This window comes from Tamandua tetradactyla, chromosome 8, assembly GCF_023851605.1.
Source record: "Tamandua tetradactyla isolate mTamTet1 chromosome 8, mTamTet1.pri, whole genome shotgun sequence".
Classification (NCBI taxonomy): Eukaryota; Metazoa; Chordata; class Mammalia; order Pilosa; family Myrmecophagidae; genus Tamandua; species Tamandua tetradactyla.
This window is the reverse complement of record NC_135334.1, coordinates 100554224-100580384: the sequence shown is the minus strand read 5'-3', so window position 1 is coordinate 100580384 and position 26161 is coordinate 100554224. Positions and strand designations below refer to the sequence as shown.

At 35.2% G+C, this 26161-nt stretch overlaps 1 protein-coding gene across 1 annotated transcript in view; it reads right to left on the bottom strand.

Annotated features, from left to right (window-relative positions):
* LUZP2 (leucine zipper protein 2) overlaps positions 1–26161 on the bottom strand; it is a 569898-nt gene that overhangs the window by 318150 nt on the left and 225587 nt on the right. The window contains exons 2-3 of the mRNA XM_077114242.1: positions 5477–5594; positions 1947–2017 (exon numbers count right to left, since the gene is read on the bottom strand). Of these exons, the coding sequence (XP_076970357.1) occupies positions 1947–2017; positions 5477–5594 (189 nt within the window). The remainder of the gene's footprint in view (positions 1–1946; positions 2018–5476; positions 5595–26161) is intronic.

Below are 26161 nucleotides of genomic sequence, written 5' to 3'. Positions count from 1 at the left end.
TATTCCTCAGGAAGCTAAGTATAGAATTGCCATATGATCTGTCAATCTTATTACTAGGTATACTCAGAAGAACTGAAAGCAGGGATGTGAAAAGACATTTGCACATCGATGTTCATGGCAGCATTATTCATGATTATTAATTGATGGCAAAAACCCAAATGTCCATCAACTGACAAGTGAACAAACTGGGTTATATTTACATATACCACATTGTGTAGATATATATAGATACACACAATGGAATAATCTGCACTGGTAAGGCAGAACGAAGTCACGCAGCATGCAACCATGTGTGGGTAACTCTTGAGGACATTATGTTGAGTGAAATAAGACAAAAGCAAAAGGACAAATACTCTGTGGACTCACTAATGTGAATTAACTACAATAAGTAAACAGTGGGAGCATAAGTTATCAAGAGATAGAAAGAGGGTAGAGATTGGTCATTCAATGCTTCAGGAGTACAGAAGGTTTAATAAGGTGGATTGTAAAGCTTCAGAAATAGATAGCATAATACTGTATGATGGCAGCAAAATGTTGTAAGTATAATGAACAAAGCCGATTCTGAGTATGGTTGAAAGAGGAAGGCTAGGGTTGTGTATGCCATTAGTAGGAAAGTCAGAGGATAAAAACTCAGACTTTCTAACAAGACAAAATGTAAAGTGGATGATGTGGGTGGTTAATCATACAAAAATAAAAGTTTTTACATGAACTAGAACAAATGTATGTCACTATTATATGGTGTTAAAAATGGAATAATACATAGGAAAAGTATAACTAAGGTCTTTAGGTAGCAGTAACATTGTAATATTCTTTCATTAATTGTGAGAAAGGCACTATACCAAAACTAAATGTCAATGATAGGAAGATATAAGGGAGGGGTATGTGATTTTTTTTCTTTCTTTTCAGAAGAAATGTGAATGATCTCATATAGAATGTTGTGGTGGAAGCATAATGATGTGATTCTAGCAGGAATGATTGATTACACTTAGGATGGATTGTATGGTGTGTGAATAAAGCTCTTTGGGGAAAAAAGAGGGGGGGATTAGATGCTATATAGAAACAACATGTATGTAATCTTCCCGAAATAACTTAGAATCTTTTAAAATGAAAAAATAAAAATGACAAAAGTGGGACCAAAAAATTTTTAAAAAGTAGTTGTGAGGATTATACAAGGCAATGTATATAAAGCACCTAGAAAAGTCCTAAGTAAATGCAGTTTTAAAACGTTAGCCTGTTTATCCTTCTCCCTTAAATTATGTTGGCAAATTTATTTTTTCTTTGAGAAGCAATTTCAAAATCGTGTTGCTTTTGACAAGGCTCAGAAATCTGATAATAAATTTCTCTGAGAAATAAACACTAATATTACTGCACACAATCTATGTATTAGTGAAATTACTTCATTCTTACTACTACCTGTACTCCCATCATTATCATCATGATCAAGTTTTCATATTGTGTAAAATGGTCCACTGAAGTCAATCTTATTGGATCTGTCTCATGACAGGCAGAAATCAGGAAAAAATAGAGAAAAGTACTATATAAACCTTTAACACTCCAACTGTCATCTGCAGACAAATAGTATCACCAGGGAGCTTGTTAGAAAGGCAGAATCTCCAGCCCCACCCCAGGTCTACTGTATAAGAATCTGTATAGTTGAATAGGATTCCCGGGTGTATCATATGTACATTCAAGTGTGACAACCCTGCTTTAGATATCTAGGGAGACAAAGTACATTCAGAAACTTCATTAGAATCTGTTTCTTCTAAATGTATGAACTTCGTTATCTTCTTACTTTCCAGCTGTTGAGTGAAGGGTAGAAAGTATCACCCAATGCTTTATGAGAGACTAAAAGAATTCAGATTTTTCTCTTCGTCTACATGGCTGTAGTGCATTTCACAGAAAACACTATAGCAAAAATAACTATAAAAAAGGAAGCAGAGTCTTACCTTTGTTTTTGTCCTAACTCCAGAAGTTTCTGAACATCAGTTTTGGCAGATTGTTCATCATTTTTCAAAGACTGATAAGAAAAATGGGAAAAGGAGGTCACATTTAGGTGATAAATTGAGGCTCACAGTACCTTTGGTCTGTGACAGATGGCATGCCAGCACCTTCGCCCTGAAACAAGAATGGACAGATGAGGCATACTGGCCCTGGCGACTCTAAGGGCACATACAGGAATTTAAGGCACCAGCTAGTGCACATGCTACCCAGTGGGTCAAAGAATGAGCTGATCCTCAGCCTTCAGAAGTTCAAGGAGAAACTGCTCTCCAAATATCTAGGTCTCTTTATAGCTGAATATAAAATATATAGTCTGTTCTTTGTGTGAAGTTTTAATGTGTTCACTGCAGGCATGTTAAACTAGCTCTTACTTTCTACAAATTTAAGGGACATAAAATGTATCCCTGCAAAAGCCAGGAAATAACAAAACTCAAGATCAGACCAATCAAAAGGCATGTACCTGTTGGTCTTATCCATTTGTTATTTATGAATAATGCATTAAGATTCACAGAAAATAAGGACCATGTAAAATTTTAAATGTTCTGTATGGATAAAATATTAAAGGAAAAATACAACACATCAATCGTTGATGTTTATCTAAACTAGCAAATTCAAAATCCACGGATGAGAAAGAAAAAAAAAAAAAAAAATGGAGACTTTTCCTTAAAGAGAAACTGTCCCATTAAGCCTTTCCTAGGAATGTCCATATTTATACTCAATAAACTATTTAACTGTAACCTGTCTTTCTTGGTATAAAACATTGAAACTGAGAGGCAATAATATTGCTTTCAGGAAGAGCAGTTGCTATAGGTGGTGGACAGACAATAAGGAGAAGAGTAAACACTGATTAATTAGCTATTTAACAGACATTTATCATGAATAATACCAAGATCTATACAAAGGTATGCCACCTACCTCCACAAATTTTGAGTCTGTTAAAAACAGACCATTTGAATAAAATATGCTAAGCATTATAATAAGGACATAATGGTATGAACTGGACAAGAAAAATCTCCTCCCCACAATGGCTGACTGATGTGTAAGAGGTTATCAGTACAAGGTGCTCTGCCTGCGTGAAAAGAATAACTTTACACAAAACACAAAGAATGCAAGAAGAGATATTAAAGTGGGGAAAGAGTCATTAACTATGGGATTGACTGAGAAAAGGGCATCATGTTCCTAAAATCTTGGGCAGTTCACAAGATCTGTCCTTAGATCTTTCTTTCTGAAAAACATGGATGAGAATTCTGAAGAGCCTACTTGAAACAGTCATTCGAAAACTGAAGGATGCAATACATGTATAAAATAACTTGATAAAAAGTGCAATGAAAATGATTTTTAATTTTTTTACCTCCTCCTATATGATTCTAAGGGAAATCAAGATAGAAAAGGCAAGGAACTTAGTCCTCAGGAGTTGAGAATCAAAAACTGAGGTGCAGAAATAAAGAGCAGATGTACGTGTGGTGGTCTGAAAGGAATATCCAGCTAGAATAGCTGAAGTGTACTTGAGTATCATTTATTTCTCCAGAAATGTCCAGGGAAGTGGGTAACTTAGGAAAGTGATCTTGCTTCTTTTAAGGACACTAATGGTGGATACACTTGCTAATTAAATAATACATATGGATCACCCTAATATATCATTCATCCAGGTGCTATTAAAACAAAATGAGCAAGCCTTTCAAACCTCCTGCCTCCCTGAAGTTCCACTGGGGGAAAAAAAAATAGGTACAATGGAATATGGAGTCATTCAAATAGGAGTTTGAAAATGGTGTCATCACTTGCTGGATGTATGACTGCATAATTTCTGTGATCTATTTCAGTCTTGTTTCCTCATTTGTATGCTGCATATAATACAATCTTAGTTTTGCAAAGAGGCAGTTACAAGTGTTTATGAGAAAAAATGAAAAGCAGCCTGCACCAGGCTGGCATACCAAAGTATACTTAAATTAGTAACTACATTTAGTGGTAGGATTTGTTATCCTTTAAGAAGATATAACTCCATGAAATTAGGCCTTTATGAAGCAATTTTCTGCACTCTCATTAGGCGTCTTGAATTAGGCTATTCATCTAGAGAGACACCAAATGTCCTAGAAACATTGTAAACACTGAGGACTCCTGGGTATTTCACCATGAGCTGGTAATGCTCTCCATGTGCCAGTGTTTCATGCCTCTGGTAATACACAGATGTCTATTCAGTCTTATTCACCTGATAAATTCCCACTCAACATAAGGTGCAACTCAGACATCAGATCTCTGCAAAAACTGCTCTGTAGTCCCTTCCATCCATGCACTTCCTAGGTACTGTTTACCTAATGCTCTATGCATATTTCTATCATAGCACTTTTATTCCTATACTGCTATCAAGCTGTTACCTGTGTCTCTGTCCCACTGGTGTACGGATGATTTTTTTTTCCTCTCTTATATCCATGTTTTCAAGGTATAACAAAAATTGTGATACAAGAGCTTAGGTCTTAGGTGCAAATACCAATCTTGCCTCCTATCTCTATGTTCTTAGTTTCTTAAATTTCTGTAATTCAGTTTTCTGATCTATAAAATGAAGACACAGTCTTATGAAAAATAAATATAATAAATATAAACCTGTAAGGAAAATGTCAAATACAAGACCTACACCATGTTCAGTATGCCATAGTGGTTACTATGTAGCCATCATTTCTCAGAAGAATGTGGAAATGGTGACTCCACACAGTTCAGAAATACTAGAATGCAATGACTAAGAGACAAGCTCTAGTGCCAGACTGCACTTAAATGCTGGCTTACTTTTGGGCCATCCAAAATAACTTATTCTCTCTAAGCATGATTGCACATATGCAACATGAAAAAATAATAATAGTGCCTACTTTATAGGTATAAGATTATTAAATTGTATAATGTACGCAAAGTCTTCGCAAATAATAGGTACTCAATAAACATAGTTGAAGATCAGAAATATGTATTATCAGATATTTTAACAACTTTTCATATCAGATATAGAGCTTGCTTTTGGTTCTTTGTTTGAGATTTAACCGAATATTAAGGCATTTTCACAGATGACTCTCTCATTTCTAAGGCATTTACCCATTTCTGTAATGAGGTTAATTAAAGAATCTTTAGAACTATTCAGTGAGAATTTAAAATTACCTTCTGGAGATCATTCCTATACTCATATAACACTTAGTCATAATTACTTTCATCATTTTGAAATATGAAAAAAACACAAAATTGATCTCAGAAGCTGTACTGAATTGAAGACCTTGCCAAGCATACATTTTTTTTTATTTCTGTATCAGCAAAGCAAAGATTTCCAGACTGCATTTCAAATGGTATTTCCTTTCAAAGTTCATATAATAACAAAAAAGAACTCCTATGTGTGCAATCTGAAATATATTCAAAATAATTTTTTTTTTAAAATTCAGATGCCTTAATATGTTAATATGCTGAGACAAATCCTTTGATGCCGGCAAATGAGTTTTCATCTCACCTGAAGGTTGACCTTAATTCCATCAAGTTCTCTTGATGTCTTTGTCAGCTGCCGGAGGATGGTGCTTCGTTCTTTAAAGACTTCTTTCAGCTGCTTTTCTAGCTCTTCATAGTCCTGTCTAACAGAAAGAAAAGGCATGAGAGCCCCCACAAGCTTCCTCTGGGCAGCAACCACTTTCCTAGCAACCACTAATCCTTCCTATTTCAGTAAAATCTAGATTAATTGAAATCTTAACTACTAGGATGTTTGGGTGTTATTCTTCCTTTAAAACGGGAATATTGAAACAGTTTTATTACAAAAATTTCCTTTCATAATGAGCTGTTTCAGGCCCTAGAGCAGCATCATACATCTTATATGTAACATAGTTTATCAGATAGCTCTTGAAAAATAGACATTTCCTTGACATCACTTACTTTTTGGTAAGTTCCTTGAGATTTTTGAGCAAGTCCTATTATTTGATCCAATCTATTTCCTGAACATAGACATGCTCTGATGGGGGGAATAAACCTGGGGGCAGAACTAGAACAAAGAGTAGGGGATTTTCACCCATGGTTTGTAATGAAGGAAGCCCATTGAAAAGGCATCCCCTTCCCTACATGCCTAAGAATCCCCACTGCTATTAAAGAGGTATGGGGGGAAGTAAACTCTCTGAAAAGAAGTGGATATACACAATATCTAGTATATTAATGTGATTTAATATACAACATTCAATAATTATAATGAATATTGAACAGTTTTGTTACTAACTACCATGGAAGGCATAATTATCTCAGTGTCACACATGCATACATAGGTATATGCATCCATACTTTTTTCCATGTTTTTTAAATTACCTTTACAAAACTGCAAGATAGCTATTATCTCATTTTGCAAATGTAGAATTTAGGTTTAGAGTGTTTAAGTTACTACTCCAAGGTTCTATTCAAGGAACGTGTGTATCTGTGGGCAAGGGGGGGTGGTGTAGATAAGGAAAGAGATAAATGTCGATATACCCTGTTCTAGTTTGATAGCTGCCAGAATGCAACACACCAGAGATGGATTAGCTTTCAATAAAAGGTGATTTATTTTGTTAGTTCTTCAGAGGAAAGGCAGCTAACTTTCAACTGAGGTTCTTTCTTATGAGGAAAGGCACAGGGTGATCTCTGCTGACCTACCCTCCAGGCCTCCGGATTCCAACAGCTTTCTCCAGGGTGATTCCTTTCTGCATCTCCAAAAATCTGGGGTGAGCTGCAAGCACCGAGATGAGGTATGCTGAGCTGCTTGGGCTGTACTACATTGAGCTCTCTCATTTAAGCACCAGCCAATTAAATCAAACATCATTTATTGCAGCAGGCATGCCTCCTAGTCGACTGCAGATGTAATCAGCAACAGATGAGGTTCATGTGCCATCAGCTCATGTCCACAGCAATAGAACTAGGCACCTTCTATAGCCAAGTTGACACCTGAATTTAACTACCACATGTCCACCCCTTGTTAACTTGGCAACTACACGTATCACCTTAAACAATACTAAAGTGCAAAAATTTCTCTTCTAGCAGTGGACCTATGAGTCTCAAAACAAGTTATCTCGTGCCAATATGCAAAGGACGGACAGTCACAGGATCCACAGGGAGAACTTGGAAGGAAAACCTGCAGGGCAAACACCATTGGATTTCAAAGTCTGAAAGCTATTTAGCTTTAGAAGGCGGCAGTCCCACCCTTTCCAAGAGCCTATGCAGTGGCCTGCCTTTTTCCAAATTAACCTTGGAAGACATTGAAGGGACCACTTTTTTCTAGGCTCCACCCTTTCCTGGCATCCGGGCCACACTTGGGGTTTCTGCCATTTCCGGGGCACACGCTCAACCCCTCCATGTGATAGCAGCCAGGATCTCCCCCGTCCCCAAGGAGCATGCTGTACCTTTTCCAAGGCTTGAGGCAGCACAACTCTTCCACTGCAATGAGGTGGGAGACTCACCCTCTCCATCTATATGGGTGGGTCCACTCTCCTGGCCGAGGTTTCTTGGCTTCAGACCTGAGCTTCCATGGTTCTCACCCTGCAAACTCCAATTTGTTCTTTTGTGTCCCCCTTTGTCCAGATTAGCAGTGATTCCATTTACACCAACTGTCTCTTCAAGCACTCCAGGACTTCTCCATCATTCTCTTCTCAGTTCCTCCAAAATCTTTCCTTATCCATCCAAAAAAACATTTCAACATATCTGGTATTTGCAAACTGCAGCAGCACCCCACTTCTCCAGTACCAAATCTGTTCTAGTTTGCTAGCTGCTGGACTGCAACACACCAGAGATGGACTGTTTTTTTATTAAAAGGGTATTTATTTTGTTAGTTCTTCAGAGGAAAGGCAGCTAACTTTCATCTGAGGTTCTTTCTTATGCGGGAAGGCACAGGGTGATCTCTGCTGGCCTTCTCTCCAGGCCTCTGTGTTCCAACAACTTTCCCCAGGGTGATTTCTTTCTGCATCTCCAGAGGCCAGGGCTGAGCTGCAGGTGCTGAGATGAGGTATGCTGAACTGCTTGGGTTGTGCTACACTGAGCTTTCTCATTTAAGCACCAGCCAATTAAATCAAACATCATTTATTGCAGCAGGCACAACTCCTAGCTGACTGCAGATGTAATCAGCAACAGATGAAGTTCACATGCTATTGACTGATGTCCACAGCAATAGAACTAAGTACCTTCACCTGGCTGAGTTGACACTTGAATCTAACCACCACACACCCTAAAACTGCAACTGAGAGAAGAAGGTCAACTTAATTACAGCACACAGGAGGGCAGCTAACCTAGGAAAAACTTCTTGGAAGAAGTTACATATAATATATAAGATGTACTTTAAAAGGTAAGTAGAAATTATCCATACAAATGGGAAAGGCATGTCTAAATAACAATGAAAATATGACTTGAATATTAAAAAGAAGAGGAATGAGTTGGAGGAAGAGAAAAAAAAAAGTCACAAGATTTGAAGTCCTAATTAGGGGATGCCATATTTATACTGAAATGAGGAAGTAGAAAACACATTTATGTGGCTTGAAGGGGGTACTCCAGTTTGGACATGTGCTTGAACTTGGGCTGTGTCCTAGTGGGTATGGACCCACTGCAAATAAAACCTCTTAAGGATGTTACATCAGTTCAAGTGTGGCTTCATTGAATCAGGTAGGGCTTTCATCTGGATGACTGGAGGTCTTTGTATGCAGAATAAATGCCAATGGAGAGAGAAGCCAGGAGAGGCCACAATGTGCATTGCCATATGACAGAAAGGCCAAGGACTAAGGATGGCTAGCATCCAGCCCCAAAATGCTGACATCTTAACTTTGGGTATCTGCTAGCCTCAAAAAGCCATGAGCCAATAAATTTCCGTTGGTTAGGCCGACCCAATGTAGGTATTTGTTTTAGCAGCCAGGAAAATAAAACAATTGACAAAAGCATACAAGTCTCCTAATTGATGGTTAGGAGTTTGGACATTATTTTAAGAACAAGGAGAAAGAATTGAAGGGTTTATTGAGGAGTAATATGATCAGGGTCCCATTTTGGAAAGATTTCCCTGGCTAAAATGGGACAATTCGGTTAGTTTCTGTATCTATAAAATGCAATACTAATACTGACAGCACCCAAATTTTTATGAATATTAAATGTTACAACTTATTATGCAAAGATTAGAATCCCCAGTAGGTGATTAATTAATATATTATATATATATGTATGATTTTTATGACTGAGAAATTCCTGGCACTTTCCATCTTTTCTGCAGTAGTGCAGAGAAACTGAATCTGCCAATGACCTTAGTAATGCTTAAGAACATGTCCTATCTAGAATGGGTTTCTAGCATAAATATGAATTTCTTCCCATTTTTTTAAATGTAGGTATCTAGCAATCCTCTTCTTTTTTTCTTGAAAGAAACTGTAAAGGACCACTGCTAAGCACCAAAATATTTTTCCTTGGCCTTGTGAGTGAAAAGACAGTTAGTTATTAATACCCCAAGTTTCCATTCTGTCTCACTGGCAAAATCAAGTAATGAATGGCAAGGCACATTCTCATTTCCTAACAATTGTACAACCTCACTCAAACCTCAGTTTGCTTCTACTGAATATTTGTGATACACACATTGCCAAAATTATCTTAAGTGATCATAATAAATCTAATGATAGGCACCATTTATTGACCATGTAGCACATGTGAAGTGGTGATATACATACATACATACATATACATATATATATATAAATTTAACCTTCAGCACAATTCCATTAAATAAGCACAGATATCAACCCCACTTTACAGTTGAAGAAATTGATTCAAGGATTAGTAAACAATTTCCAAGGATGTATTGCTATTAACTAAGTGATAAATCTATCAACCCACAAAAACTATGCTCTCATCCACTACAATGTAAAAACCGCAGATCCAGCTGTGTTATCTCATGTAAATGTCCACTGTGCCTTTCACCTTTATAGTAGATTCCATCTTCCTCCTGTTACGATACGTTTTGTAATGGGCTCATTTGTCATTAACCATTTTAATTAGCTGGAATTCTGAATAGCGTTTATCTTTTTGATCTTTATTATTTATAAACACTTTTCTAATTCAATTATCTCATTTAGCCTTCAAATAACTTCATGAAGGAAGAAGAATCATTTTAAATCTCCATTTCATAATGAATATACTTAGAACTATTAAGAGGATATAATTTCTCAGGAAAATATCCAGTAATGTTAATTAATAGAAATGTTAATAGTATCACTCTAGATTCATTTAGAGTGAGAGCATCTTTGTTAAAAAACACTCCTCTGCCACCCTGTTTATACACACACACATACATAAACATGTATAAGGATGTATTTATATTTATATATATGCATGCATGTATATATTTACAAAGGCATTGGGAAATTTTTGGAACTAATACTCTAACATTTTTTATACTTAGAAAGTCTAACAAAGTAGAAATATATACAATTAAAAATTAAAGTTCCTTTCACATTGTGCTGGTTTGAAATGATGTATGTATCCTAGAAAAACCATGTTTTAATCCTAATTCCATTTTGTAAAGGCAGCCACTTTTTCTAATCCCTATTCATAACTGCATGTTTTAATTTGTAATTAGATCATCTCCCTGGAGATGTAACCCAATCAAGAGCTGTTGTTAGGCTGGATTAGGTGATGACATGTGTCTATCCATTTGGGTGGGTCTTGATTAGTTTCTGAAGTTCTATAAAAGAGGAAACATTTTGGAGAATGAGAGATTCAGAGAGAGCAGAGCAGAATGACATAGTCATGAGAAGCAGAGTCCACCAGTCAGCGACCTTTGGAGCTGAAGAAGAAAAATGCCTCCCAGGGAGCTTCATGAAACAGGAAACCGAAGGAGAGAAAGCTAGCAGATGACGTCGTGTTCACCATGTGCCTTTCCAGATGAGACACTCTGAACTTCATCGGCCTTCTTGAACCAAGGTATCTTTCCCTGGATGCCTTTTTGATTGGACATTTGTATGGACTTGTTTTAGTTGGGATATTTTCTCGACCTTAGAACTGTAAACTAGCAACTCATTAAATTCTCCTTCTTAAAATCCATTCCTTTTCTGAATATTTCATTCCAGAAAAGGAATGTTGTTCTAGCAAACTAGAACACACACATACCCTCCCTCTGATGATACCTGCTCTTGTAAAAGTAACCATATTGGACTCATTTGGTCTTCATCTTATTGGATATTATGGGCATTTACATGAGTGCATGTTCATCTTTCAATAAATGTTTCTTTCTTCTCAGACATATGTGATCCTCATGTACTCATATTCTGCCACTGGCTTATCTTTGAGCTCTTTCCATGTCTGTATATAAATAGTCCAATTAATGTAAATCAATGCTTTACAGATGAGCATTTAGGGTGTTTCTAATTTTTCTTTCTCTCTTAAAAGGTAATGAAATCCATGCGTGTGTGGACAAGTATATATTCTTGAATATTTAAGTAATTCATATTCCTAGATATAGAAATATTACATTAAAAGATTAATAGCTTTAATTTTGGTAGGTGCTAGCAAATTATTGCCTACAAAGCTATTCAACTTTATACATATCTTAGCAATAATCATTCACTACCTTTTCCACAAATTCATTTGAACTGGATATTGCACATACACACACACACACACACACACACACACACACATACATACACTCCTTTTAACATCTGCTGATTCCAGAGTGGAAAATGATACTTCCTTTCAGATAAAATTTTCATTAAATTCATTACGAAGATTGAACAGATTTTCAAATCTTTAATAGATTTCTTCTGCTATGAATTATCTGTTCAATTCCTTTACGCATTTATATTTTGTGTTATACTCCCTTTCCTTCCCAATTTCTTTTAAACATATATGTAGACATATTTTTTTCCTTTACAGTATTTGGATTTTCTTAAAGTTTTCTCTTCTCCATCTCAACATTGTTTTATAAAATTTGTTTTGTGTTTTTATGGCAATTTATTAGTAGTTAATTGTTTCTAGGTTAACTAATTAATTTTATATATATTTTATATCTAGAAAGAGGTGGGAATCTAACATAGATGTGGTAGTCAGTGGGCAACAATCATTTCCTTCCCCATTGATCGTGACATGACAATTCCATGATATATTGAATTTCTTTGTGTATTGTATTTTTAAAAGCTGTATTCTAATCCATGGGTTAATTGTCTGCCCTGGTGCAATGTTGTAGTTTGTTTAATAAACATTGTAATACATTTTGATATATCCTAATTTGATCCCTTGTTGTGTTTAATAAAACATTTAGTGACAAATTTTCTACATTTGTTTTTTCTCAATGGATTTTAGAATCTGCTTGTCAATTTAATAAAAATTGCTGGGTATTTAATTGAAATTGCATTCACATTATACTTTTATTTGGGGCAATAGATATCTTAATAAGAGTGAATCTTCTCATTCAGAAACATAGATTTTTTTTCCCCATAGACTATTCTAGTACTTTTATATGCTTCAGTAGTGCTATACATTTGTTTCCTAGAGATCTTATTCATTTTTCTTATTAGTTTTATTGCTGCTATTGTGGGTGATTTTTTCCATTCAGTTGTCTAACTGGGTATTGCTAGTTGCTTTTAAAGCTATTAACTCTGTAAGTTGATCTTGATTCCAGATACCTTATTAAATATCCTTATTAACTGGCATAGTTATTCAATTGATTATTTTGTTTTTTTTAAACTGGGAGGCAATATTTTGTTTGAATAATATCATGCATGTGTTTACCTAAGAGGTATGGCTTATTTATTTCTCTTTACTAATTTTATTGGTTTACATACCCAAAACAGCAGTGAGTAGAAGAAACAACAGAAGATATTTTTATCTAGTTCCTGGCATTAAGATAGAAATTAAGTAACGTTTTATAACCAAGTACAATTTTGCTGTGATTTTCAGGTCAAACCTTTCATCTCTGGTTATGATTTTAAAACGCAATTTTATTGAGGTATTACATTCATGTAGAAAAATAGAGCCATAAACATATGAGAAATTTTAAAAATAGAAGCCATCCTTTGACCTTGTCCATTTTACCTCCATCATCCACCCTAAATACAGCCAACATTCTGACTTCTCTTTTCTTATGATTTTGTCTGTTTTTGAACTTAATAAAAGTGAAATCATCAAATATTTATTATTTTGTGTTTATTTTGTTCAACATTAAGTTTGTGAGATTTTTGCTCAATGTTGAGTGTAGAAATAATTTGTTAATTTTATTGCTGCTTTTACCATAGTTTATCCTATTCTACTATTGATAAACATGGTTTTTCCCAGTGTTTAGCTGTTATGAATAATGCTGCGGTTAATATTTTATAGGGCTTGGAATTAATTTATGAATACATTTCTGCAGGCCATGTAATTAAGAGGGGAGTGACTGTATTATAGGGTATGTGCTTGCTCAATTCCGCAAATACTGCCAAAAGATTATCCAAATCACAGAAAAGGAATGGGGAATCCAATTGTTTCACTCTTATCAAAACTGGTACTATCTGCAAATTTTTTAAATATGTAGACATTTTCAATGTTGGCTAAATATATACTGACAATATACTTTTCTAGTTTTGCATTTTGAAACATTTCATGGTGTCTTTTGATGAATGGACTTTGATAATATATATGCTGAATTATAAATCATTTATATTAGGGTTTGTACTTTTTACATACAATTAAAGCAGTTTAGGCCTACTTACTTATCTTCTGGAAACATATTTGCTTTGTTTGTTTATCTTTTTACATTTTAGATCTGTGATCCACCTTGGATTATGATTTATCTGTACTGCATATTATATCCCCTTTAATTAACATACCCTATACTCATGCAGTACAGATAAATACATTTATATATTTATTTTTATATAAATTTCATATATTTATTTATCTATATACAATGCACTCAGCATCATTTATTGAAAATATAATTAGAGCCAATATTTTGCAGTACCTTTTTCATAAATAAATGTTCTAAATATAAATATAAATATGTTTATAGATATTATTAATCTGTTTTTCTATCCTTTTGCTAATGTCTCTCTCCTTTAATTAACATAATGGTATAATGTATGGACATCCAGTTACATAAGAAAATAAAATTTGTCGCTTTTTTCAAGATTGTCTCCCTTATTCATGGTCCTTTGCATTTCTATACTATTGAAATAAAATTTTATAAACCATAAATACATTGCAGTATATACCGTGTTGATGAAGTAGAACCCTCCATTTTTTCAAAATGTCAGTTCCGTCTCATCAATATCTGAACAGATTTTTTCTTGTACTTGTTTATACACTTTTTTTCCAATAATATTTTATAGTTTCTGCATAGGGGTCTTCTACCACTTAGTTGAATGTGCTTCTATGTATTTGGAAAAATTTTCACCCTGCTATAAACGTTATCTTTTTCAACATCCATTTTCAATTGATATCTATGGTATTTGAGAGAAATGAATTTTGTTTTGATTCTGCATTAGCTATCAATTATAAAAATCATTTGAACAATTTCTACATATATTATCATAGTATCTGCAAAAACAAGAGCTTAGTATTTTATTTTTTTATTTGAAATCTTTTATTTCTCTCACTCACTTCAATTTAATATAAAGAATCTATGCTATAATATTTCATTCAATTAACGATCTAAGGCATCCTTGTCTTATTCCTGGTATCAGGGGAAAAGCTTTTGATATTTCAGCATAAATACGGTGTTTGCTTAGGGTTTTTTTGTAGAAAATTTTTATGAGATTAAAAATGTTTACTTCTATTCATAGCTTATTAGTATTTTGAAATTAATCATGAATGGAAATTGAATATTTTCAAATATTTTTATTTTCATTGTGATATCTGTTATTATTTCTCACATTTCTTTCTTCCTTTCCTATCTTTGCCATGATGCAAAATTATGTGGATATAATCCTGATATGATTTTTTTTTAATATGTCTACTCATGGCATGTTAGTGGATACAATATATCAAAGGCTTTAAATGTTATCCATGTGAGATTTAACTTCTTGCTATCCTACTAATGGTTATGTGAAGATATCTTATAGATATCTTCATGTGTAGAACACACATGAATTTGAATGAAAGTCTGAAGAAGAGACACCACTGCCATATGTCTCTTTTCACCCAGCAAGTTAGCCCAGACTTGTTCACTTTGCAGTTGGTTGGTCAGGTTCAAAGAATATTAGCAGAAACATTAGAGTATCCTTCAAGTTTAGACTGAAATTACCATAACATCTTGCCTACCATATGTTGTATTTCAAAATATGTATCAAATCCAAGGCATATTCAAGGGAAAGAGAAACAAATTTCATTGCTTGGTGGAAAAATGCTTCCAAGACATATAATAAATAGCCATGAATATAAAGGAGAAGAACACTTTTGGCCAAATTTGTAGTCTACCACTTAGTCCCAATTGCTGGGTTCACTTCATTTCTCAGAGATTTTGGGTCTTGGAAAAACTTTCTACATTGTGCCTTGATAAGATAATCCTTTCAAAGGACTTTTCACTTTACATTTTGTACAGTTTTTGCCATTGCTTTCTACAGAAAGAATGATTAAAACAAGTTTGTCCATCTTCACTAAAAATGAAAGATTTCAGGCCACTTTTCATCTAATTATTTTCTTTACCCCTCATAGGCTATCAATTCCTGAATGAAATCTCATTTCTTTTCCAACTCAACAAGTATTTGAGCATCAATATTTGACACTTCCCCTAGTCTTACTTTCCTACTCAGGTCTTCATTACCTGGAAATTTATAGTGCTGTGTTATTTTTTTTCCCTTTCCAAATTATATTATACACTATTTCTAAACTTAAAGTTCTATTTGGACCAACTTGCAATTCAAATATCAGTGCTCCCTTCGGCCTTATCAAGGTCAAGATCATCCATCCATTAGTCAACTTATCTTTATTCTCCTTCGAGTTTCCTTCATTCATTTTTCATCGTTTTTCCTCTTATGTGCCCTATTTTCATTTGCACACATGAACTTAAACTAAAACAAAATTAAATCCCCCGAGTCATCACATGTTTAAACTCTTCATAATAATGAAAGCCATCCACAAATGGGTCTTCCTACCTTATCACATTTCATGTCCCAACCCAAAACCTCCACATATTTCGTCTGTCTCCTTAGTCCTCAAACTTCTGTCAACATTGCTGTTCCCCATCTGTCTTCGAAAACTTTGTATTTTAATAGTAGATTATTTACATGTGTGTCTCACCATGAAAATGAAATCTTTGACTGCAAAACTAATGCTTAGTATAAGACTCAGCAGTAATAATGTTGGAATTTACCTGAGCCCCGTGTGGCTGCAAAATAGAGTTAAGAACCACCCCCACCCCAACCTCTCATGTTCCTGGAAATGGCTTACTGTGAACAACCAACCTTCCCCAAATGACTGTGATAAGACTTGCAAACGAAACTCTTCTTTAGCTATGGCCAGGCCACATCACAAGATAAATTCCCTTTCTTTGCCTAAGAAATGATTAGCTGAACTTTTTTTCCCCACTGACCAATCTGAACAAAGTGATCACTTCTTTTTTTCAAACTAGTTCATTCAAGAATGTATTGATATTTGTAGTAATCACTTTTTTGACTTTACAAAATTTTAGCCAGGCTTCTCTTCTTTCTGCAGGCCCCTGACCATCAGCCCATCCTTCAGTTTAAGCAAACTTAAGAAAGCACTGGAACATGCAGCAAATCTTCCTTAGTGGTCCCTCTTAAGCTTAAGTTGAGAGTAAAAAAAAATATTTTTCTGTTCATTTGTTCTATCATGCCACCTGTAGAACCCACTCCCTCATATGCAGTTCTTACCAGCCTCATTTTATTTCACCCCCCAAAAAAAAAAAAATCCATTTCTTCCTTCACTCTGAAGCACTTGAAGACTTTATGGTTGGAGTACTCTCCTGATTGTAGTAGCTTTTGAATAAAGTCTCTCCTTACTTAACTTCTTATTATTTTTATTTGATTGAACATTGTGCCTGAATGAAGCCTTTGCCTGAATTCTTATGTCAACCTATAATGCCTTTACCTACTTGCTGCTTTTCAATCCAGGTTAAAACAAAAACAAAAACTCATATCACTTCTTCCATGAAATACCCTCCTAGGACTATGCAGTTCCTTCCTTTTCTGAATTTCTACATCGTGTATTCTCTCCACATCTTCATTTTACAATTAATTTAGAAAATTAATTCTAGATTAATTTAGAATTAATAAATAATTCTAAATAAATTTATCAATTTAGTTTACAGTCTTTTGTATTTTTGTACCCATGAATCTCTTATAGTGTTTTATATTCTAATAATTATAATTTAATTGGATTTGTGGATACCTTCACTACTTGATAGTGCAGAACATGTTCCAAGGACATCTCCACCTTCCCTGTTTGTTCTCTGGAATCAGCCATTTATCAAAGGAACTCTGATTTATTTTAGTGAAAGATGGTGCTTAGAATCCAAGACCTGGGAACTAAGTATGCTCATTATTAATAGTGTGTCATTGCTTCAAAGGCTTCTCAACAAGCCAGAAAAAAGAAAGTTGTGGGGAAGGGAAGGGGTGGGACAAGGGCATGCACGTATGTGTGTAGTTGCATCTACTCATACATGTGTATGTATATGCATGTATACAAAAATATATACACATATGTATAACTAGGTAGCTATGTACATATTACACATATGCACAAACATATGCGTATACATGCATATTTACATCCATAATGAAGAGAGTGGTTCCTGGCCAAAGACCTACTTGTGATACTTCAGGAGAGACCAGAGGTAATTATAAAGACTTTATTTGACATGACTTCTGGGGGAAGGTTGTTCTCTCCATAATCAGTGCACCACTATTTGACTCTTCCCCGAGTCTTACCTTCCTAGTCAGGTTTTCATTATCATCATTACCTTCACTACGGTGTATGTTACCAGTGCTTGGCAATCTTTGAAGTGAGTTGCAGTCAAGAAATCGAGCTCACCAGGCCAATGATACTTTTGGGCATATACGCCCTCTCATGTGCCTTCATTTGGAGGTTTCCTGTCACCGTCTTGAAACCAAGGCCTTCCTTAGGCGCCTCTGTTAAGACGTCCAAGTTGGGTAAAGAAGACTTTGAAGACACTTTGTGTGAGATATGAGATGTGAGTATAGGAAAATTAAATATTTGTTCAAAGGAGTAATAAATGAAATAGATACTTCTGTTTTATGAAAAATAAATATCTGATGTCACTTACAAATTTTTTATTATGTAGCTCTCATGGTATGAAAATAAGATAACTTGCTCCTGTTTCTTTTTAATCAACATAGAATTTAATTTCCTTGCATGCTCAGAAGTAATCATGCACTCTATTTCAGAAAAGAACAATTATGCAAAAGGGGAACTAAAGCCATTAATCACACATTGGTTCTCCTCAAGATATCTTTAAAACACTCTACCAGTCATTTTTGAATGATTGTTGCCTAGACACTCCTGTGAAAAAAGATTAATTACCTTTATTATCTATTTTGTTAAAATTCACTGAAAATTAGGTAGCATAGAAGGTTAGACTACCTACAGACATGCCTGAGAGTTACTTCTGGAGGACCTCTGTGTTGCTCAGATGTGGCCTCAATCTCTCTAAGCCCAACTCTGCAAGTGAAATCATTGCCTTCCCCCTATGTGGGACATGACATCCAGGGGTGAAAGTCTCCCTGGCGACGTGGGAGATGTTTCCCAGGGATGACTCTAGACCTGCCACCGTGGGAGCAAGAATTCCATCCTGACCAAATGGGGGGGAAAGAAGTGTAATTAATAAAGCATCAATGACAGAGAGACTTCAAATAGAGTCAAGAGTCTACTCTGGAGGTTGCACGTATGCAAGCTTCAGTTAGACCTTGCTACCTATCATAACCTGCCAACCCTCAATATTTAAGACTCCACAAGGGTTCCAGGCATTAGAGTAACTTGCCAGAAACCTACAACCTCCAGGTGGGTCCTTGGTCCAGATAAGTCCTGAAACCTGGCCCAGCCTCTCCATAACATCAGATAGTTCCATCTCCCTACTCTATATTAGTGACAGACCCTTCCAATATAAAAAATTTAGACATACCATAGCCCAAACAACCCCAATGAGAGGTATGGAAAGATCAAAGTGATAATGGAATTATACGTAGAAGATAGGACTTAACAAATGAATATGAATGCTGAATCATTAAATTGATATCTCTTTTAGTCTCCAGTATCTTAAAGCATCTAGAAGTAAAAACCTAGAATTGTGAAATTGTAACCCATGTCAAAGTCTGAAATATGTTCTACAACTAATTGTGGTGCTGTGCTTGGAAATTTATAGCATTTTTTGTGTATATTTTATTCTTTACAAAAAAAGAAGGAAACAAAGTCTATTGTGATGATAAAAAAATATTTAAGCCCTCTAGCCTCCTATATTCTGGAGCAGCTAGAAGGAAAACTATGAGAGTATTGTATGGTAGCCCATGACAAACTGTGGGATCTGTCCTGTAACCACTTTTTGAAGAGCGTTTTGAAAGCTATTGCTTTTTTTTATTTCTTTGCTTTGTATGTATGTTATACTGTAGAATAAAAAAAGTTAAAAAAAATACTGAGAATGTTGTCATTCTAGAGGTCTAATAGTGCAGCAAATCATCTAATGCTGTACAAAGATCATGCTTGTTTCTTTCCAAAAATATACTTATTGACTATAAATAATGCAGAGAAAGAGAATAATGAGGGAAATTGAAGAATAAAATTAAAAATGCAAAAACCAAATGATATATTCAATAAAAGATAGCCAAGTTTCTTAGTTCTTAATTGGTCATTTCAGTGGAACCTTGTATACAAACAAAAATGTAAATTGACTCTCTTTTTTTGGTAAAGAATATAAAATTCAGACTTTCTTTGTAATATCCAGGGAGATACATAAAAAAGAAATATCTTCTAAAAGTGAAGTGATGTCACAGAAAAAAAAAAAAAGGGAATAGCAGCTGTGAAAATAAAATAAGCTCCTATATGTATACAAATGTAAGGCCTTCTGTCATTGGCTATTAGTGTCAAATGTATTTTCCTTTACTGTAGATGAGAATGCAATAGTTTGTTATTACTTTAGATGACAAGTAAAGGCAATATTTAACTTAATATGTGCCAACTTCAAGTTTATAATCTATTAAGTGTATTAAAAATATCATATGATGCTCATAGTAAGATCATTTAACTTTCTGCCTTCTATGCTGGGCAATGTGCCTTCCCCATAAGAATAATTCTGGATGTTTTCTTCATCCCACCTACTTCGTTCCCCCAGACACTGATACACAGGGACTATCCTAACATGTTCCTCTCCCTTCCATCTTTGTGTTGTTTCTCACCAATAAAAGGCCTCAGTATGCTTATTAGTTTAAGTTGCCAGAATGCAATATACCAGAAATGGAACTGCTTTTAAAAAAGGAATTTATTACATTACAAGTTTACAGTTCTAAGTCTACAAAAATGTCCAAACTAAGGAATCCAGGCGAAAATACCTTAATTCAAGAAAGTCCATGGGTCTGGAGTAGCTCTGTCAGCTGGAAAGGCACATGACAGGCATCTCCTGGGGTCTTATGCTAGGTTACAAATAGCTTCCTCAGGGGCATTTTCTTTCTGTACATCCAACTTTCAGTCTCATTTTGGCTCTGTCACTTCTGCCTACTCTGAAGTTTTTTCCAAAAATGTTTCTTCTGTCACAGGACTCTAGTAAACTAAACAAGACCCACCCTGAATGGGTAAAATCACAGTTTCATCTACTCCATCTAACCAAAAGGACACATCCACAATTGGGCATGCCACATCTTTGTGGCAATAATCTCATCAAAAGTCATGTTCACAATTCCTTACATCTCCATGGAAATGATCTAACAAAGTTTCTGCCCTATAGTATTGAATCAAGTTTAAAGGAAATGGCTGCCTCCACGGATTGGATCAGGATTAAAACATAACTTTTGTGGGGTACATAATAGTTTCAAACTGGCACAGTATGAGATCATAAGGTGAGGCTGGGGTATTAATTCATGCGTGCATCTCTGCACCTATATCTTCCTGCTCCATAAAGTTCTCTGTATCTCTAGTGTCCGCTACCTACTTGCTCCTAATGTTTCTACATATCTAGGGATATTCCTGGAGCCAAGTAGTTACAAGCCCCAGGGTATGGCATTGTCCTTTATATTGATGAGATGAGATAAAGATGTCCTCATCTTTATAAATATTTTCATATTAAACTCACCTCAAATCTCATAATTTGAGGGAGCCATCTATTTCTTAATGGAACCCTGAGTGATACAATTCCAAGGCTGATTTGTGCTACATTGACTACTAAGTGCCCAAAGGTCATTATGAGTATACACTTCTAATTCCATGGAAATTATAAACCAGAACTATTCTTATTTGTAATTCAGTTATCTGCTGGTGATTTTCCTCTGTTAACTTACTATCTAGGTGCAGCCAGCACATCAGACTCTCCAGGGGCCTTTTTTTCTTTTGGCACGTTGTACTTCTGCTTTGGAGCCAGGATGAGTTGGGACCATTTAGTAGCTTGTGAAGCTCTAAAAAACAATTATTCTTTCACAACAAAATACAAACATTCTGATAAATTCTATTCCAAGGGATTTCCATCAAAAAAAGAGAAAGCACATAACATATTTATGGTATGTTTATTGTGAGTTCTGTGTCTTTTCTTGGGTGTATTCCTGACAGAAGAGAATGTCAGTGTCGATTAGGGATTGATGAGAATCCTTTGCTTACAATTTGCATTCTTAATGAATTATAGGAGTTTTCATGCACCATTTCTTGTTTTTATATATTTCAAATCTTTTTTCTCTTTCACTATTCAGGTGCTGGGCAGAGAGAACATGCTGAATTCATAATTAGACCACTGGCCTTGTATCTCCATATAGTGACACCCACTGAGTTGGTAGAGTGATGATAGAAATATTACCATTACATGTCCTATTTGTTATAGAGTAAAATATTTAAAATAGCTTCAATTTTAACTCTTGCTTTTAGATGGATTCCAAAATTGCTGCTACGACATTACTCAAAACAAGAGAAGCATCTTTGAGTGATGTCAGAGGGAAACAAATCACCAAAAATACTTCAAACTTTATGTTAAAACAACCATGTGATCATATTGCTGGATCCTTTTGGACCCTTTGAAGGACCTTGTGTAATGGAGGGGCCCAGCATTTAATCTTCATCAGCTGCCTCTGAGAACCTTGTATGAAATGGAAGTTTGACTAAAGTTCAAAAATCGGGAAGCAAAACTGTTTTAAAAATCAAATCAAAGCCATTATGGAAAGTCTTTCCATTCAAAGCCCTCTTACCTTCAAGACCTGGAATCAAGTCTTGGGGAAGATAAGCATTAAAAAAGAAGTCTGAGTCATTAGAAATTTTAATTAGTGTTAATTAATAATTAATCTCATGGCAATTTGAATTTCTAAGCAATACAGAATTGAAACCTTGGTAAATTAAACATAACTAAGGGACTTGAGAGAATTGAGTTCTTATCCTAGCTTTAATTTTCACTTCAAATCAATGACTTTGCATCTGATAGGGGAATACTCATGCATAAGAAACAAGATCTAGGCCAGATGATTTCTGAAGATCCTCAATACATTTACTTTAACAGCTCCTAAAATTTTAGCAGGAAAATTATTAAAGAGGTTGAGGAATAAGAATTTGGCTAAGAGAGATAGAGAAAGACAAATGGGAGAAAAAACAAAAATCGGAGAGAATGGAAAGTGTTACGAAAATGGAATGAATCTATAAGAACTATGCTGGTGAGAAAAATAAGCCCATTTCCAAAGAGTCGATGAGATAAAATATCTAAAGATATAACATGGAAAAAAAAATATCAACTACAGTGGGCCAGGACAAGTGGGCCAGGACCCATATTAGAGCCTGGGATCTTTAATCACATCTGTCATCTGACATATGGAGCAGATTTGGGAGTGAGTTCGCAGAGTCATCTCAGGTGATGTTGGCCAACAAACAGAGCATGGTAAACAAGAAGTGTGATGACATATGAGATGTGAACAGAGTAATACAACAGGTACTAGGGTTCTCTTTTGTGACTATTGATTTCTTAAAAATCAGCATGACAGAAAAAAAAGATGTCAGTTATATGCAGCAATCTACATTGGAATTAAAATGAAAAGTGGAAATGCCTATCAGCTAGTAGTAGGCCATAGTTGCTCAGTTGGGAGCAACATTTTAAGAGAGCCCTTGAAAAGTGGGCCTTGAAATTGAGGTGGTGACCTGCTTATCAAGGTACACAAATAATTCATTTGTTAAACAGATTTCATCTGAAGACAAAATCTTAAAGGTCCAATTCAAGTTGACTTTTTGGACCTGTGGGATAGGCACAGATGAACAGAGTTTAATGCTAATTGCAAAGCAGATCATATGACCTATTGACCTCAAAATCTGTCTCCCAAGGTCTAGGGAGTACAAGTTTTTATGGATTCTAACAAGGGAAGATGAAGTCATTACAAATTTAAAAGCAAATATAAGCAGAGAGGAAGAGAGACAGAGTTCTCATTTCAATAGCAGGTTTAAGCAGAAAGGATGAGGGACAGAGTTATCATTTCAATAGCAGGTGTGGGCAAAAGCAATTTACAAATGTAAGGAAGTGAAACTGTGTTGGAACCAGTCAACGGCTGACTCAAGTTCCTCCATTAGCATTAGGATGTTTGTGATTGCAATTTTCTAAAGGAAAAAAAATGGATAAAGAAAATCCCAGCTTTTAAAATCATAAAGGCACAAAAAAAAGAGAAGAGCTTTTATAATCATTATCAGGGATTAGGGAAACTGGATCACAGTTCAGAAATTTCAGGTATTTCATCTCTGTCTACTTTAATACAACAGAAAGAAAAAATAGGTTATATAGTGATTCAGTACTCATAGTCATTTAGGCAATGAATTCACTGCCTTTTGTCTAGTATCAATTCTTCTACTTTTGAGATTCAGGAACTGATAACATTCCCATGATGCTTATTTTGATGACTTATATAGGTTTGATAGTGTTTTATTTTCCAAAGAAGATAATTCTACAAATCAACTATAATATTCTATCAATATTATTAGAAGATGTAAAATATTTCAATGTGAAAAATTCGGAGTTTTAAAACTACAATAGGAGTGTGCATCTCTATATAAACACCACCCTTCGAATCAATCAAATTTAGCTACATGGATGTTTCTACAGTGCAGTGTTTCTGTTTCTCTTTCCTAATCTTATCTCAGACCCATGAAACCTTCATCACAGACTAATTTACCAAGGACAACACAGCTGGTTCCTTTTGCATTAAAAGCGAATACTAAATCTCTGCTGGAAAATTTCAAAGTTGAATTTCCTCATCAAATTAGTCAGCAACTCTGGACAAAGCAAAGGAAGCAGCATGAACATGGTCAGACCTTCAGAATAAAATGTTTAAGGACTCCAGATGTGAGGTGAGGAGGTTGAAGCTCAGGTACACTTGTAGGAATTAAAAAGCATTCCCTTAAAAGTGGCAGGTTTTTGAAGTTCAAAAGCACTGGTTAGCCCCTATTGTCAACAGAACTGGAAGCAAGCATTTGGGAAACCAAGCTCTGAGAATTAGTAGATTTTATGCTACAAATAACAGATGTGAGGCTATTTAGATGGGCTGAATAGAACAGATTTGTGGTCATACGATGCAGAGGTACCTTGGACAACTGCTCCAAGCACTGTTACCACAATTAAACAGAGAATATGACTTATAGAAGAAACAAATTAGAAGCTAAAACAGTAAGCTATTCAAATGATAAAATAACCAACTTAGCCAAATTTTTGCTTTGCAGACTCCACTTTTTCCTTCCTAGTTTCTACTAAAAGCATGACTGATGTTTTATAACAAAGATTTCACTTTACTGTACACTGAAAATAGATGATTAAGATGGAATTCCCCAATCTCAATAACTGCCAACTTATTTGTATTACCTATACCTTCAACGATGATAATACAAAATAATGTCTTATGTTCAGAAGGAGTAAATTCAATATGTGGAAGTGTCAATGAAACAAGATATTTCCCAATTATAGTTCAACTAATGATGGAGTAAAGGAATATTTTCTTTGAAAAACATTTGGGAAGGACATTAAGTGGCCCATATTCATAGGTAAATTAAAATTCTTCAAGTATTTATTTTTATATACTGGTTATGGGTTGAATTGTGCCCCTCTGAAACACAGGTTCAATACCTAACCCCCAGTCCCATGAAAGTGGCCCTACTTGGAAATGGGAAGATGGAAGATGGGATTAGTTAATAAGTGGCTGGATTGGAGTAGGCCCTAATTTAATAAGACTGGTATCCTTTTAAGAAGGGGAAAATTGTACATTGAGGCCATAAATTAGAGAAGCCATAAATTCCCAGATAAGGCAAAAAAAAAAAAAAAAAAAAAAAAAAGCCCCGTATTTGCATCTTAAACCACACATGCAAATTCATAAGCATGATAGCTATCTGTACTAATCTACTCCTGCTACTTATCAGTAACATCAAAGAGACATGTTACAATCTTACAAAACCCAACATGGCTCTGTGCCTTCCTTGTTCTTACCCTATACAAGCTCCTGTGACTTGCTGTGTTGCTCTGACTGCACTTCAAATGTCCTGCAGCTACCTAGGAGCAACTTCCTGGTCTGTAACTTTCTAATAAACTGTTATTATTTTGCTATATAGAGTGGACTACTTCACTTTTCAGTCTTAAGTGCCCACTGACATTTGATGGAAACGGTTCTGTAGGTACACAGCCAGACAATTGGTGAGCCAGCCAGGAGACTGAAAACAAAATAAGCTGAGAAAAAGGAGAATCCATGGACACAATGTTGCAGCTATCAGAGGCAATCCTGTGGTGGTCAACTTCAGTTTGTGGGGGGAGTTCATTTTTAAGAACTATTTGGCCCAATATATGAGTATGGAATGCCCTGAAAATGCCAGCCAGAGTGTTTTTGTCCTGAAAGGAGTCTAAAGGGCAAATGGAAACCTCAAGGAAGAGAAATGATTGCTTCCACTGCATGGCTGTTGTTATAGGCAGTTAGATATGCTGCCAAAGCTTAGTTTAATGCAGAAGCTGAAGTAAAGAGATAAAAATAGACTTTGACTCTAGAAAATAATATTATTTTCTTACTAGCTTAGCATATTCCAA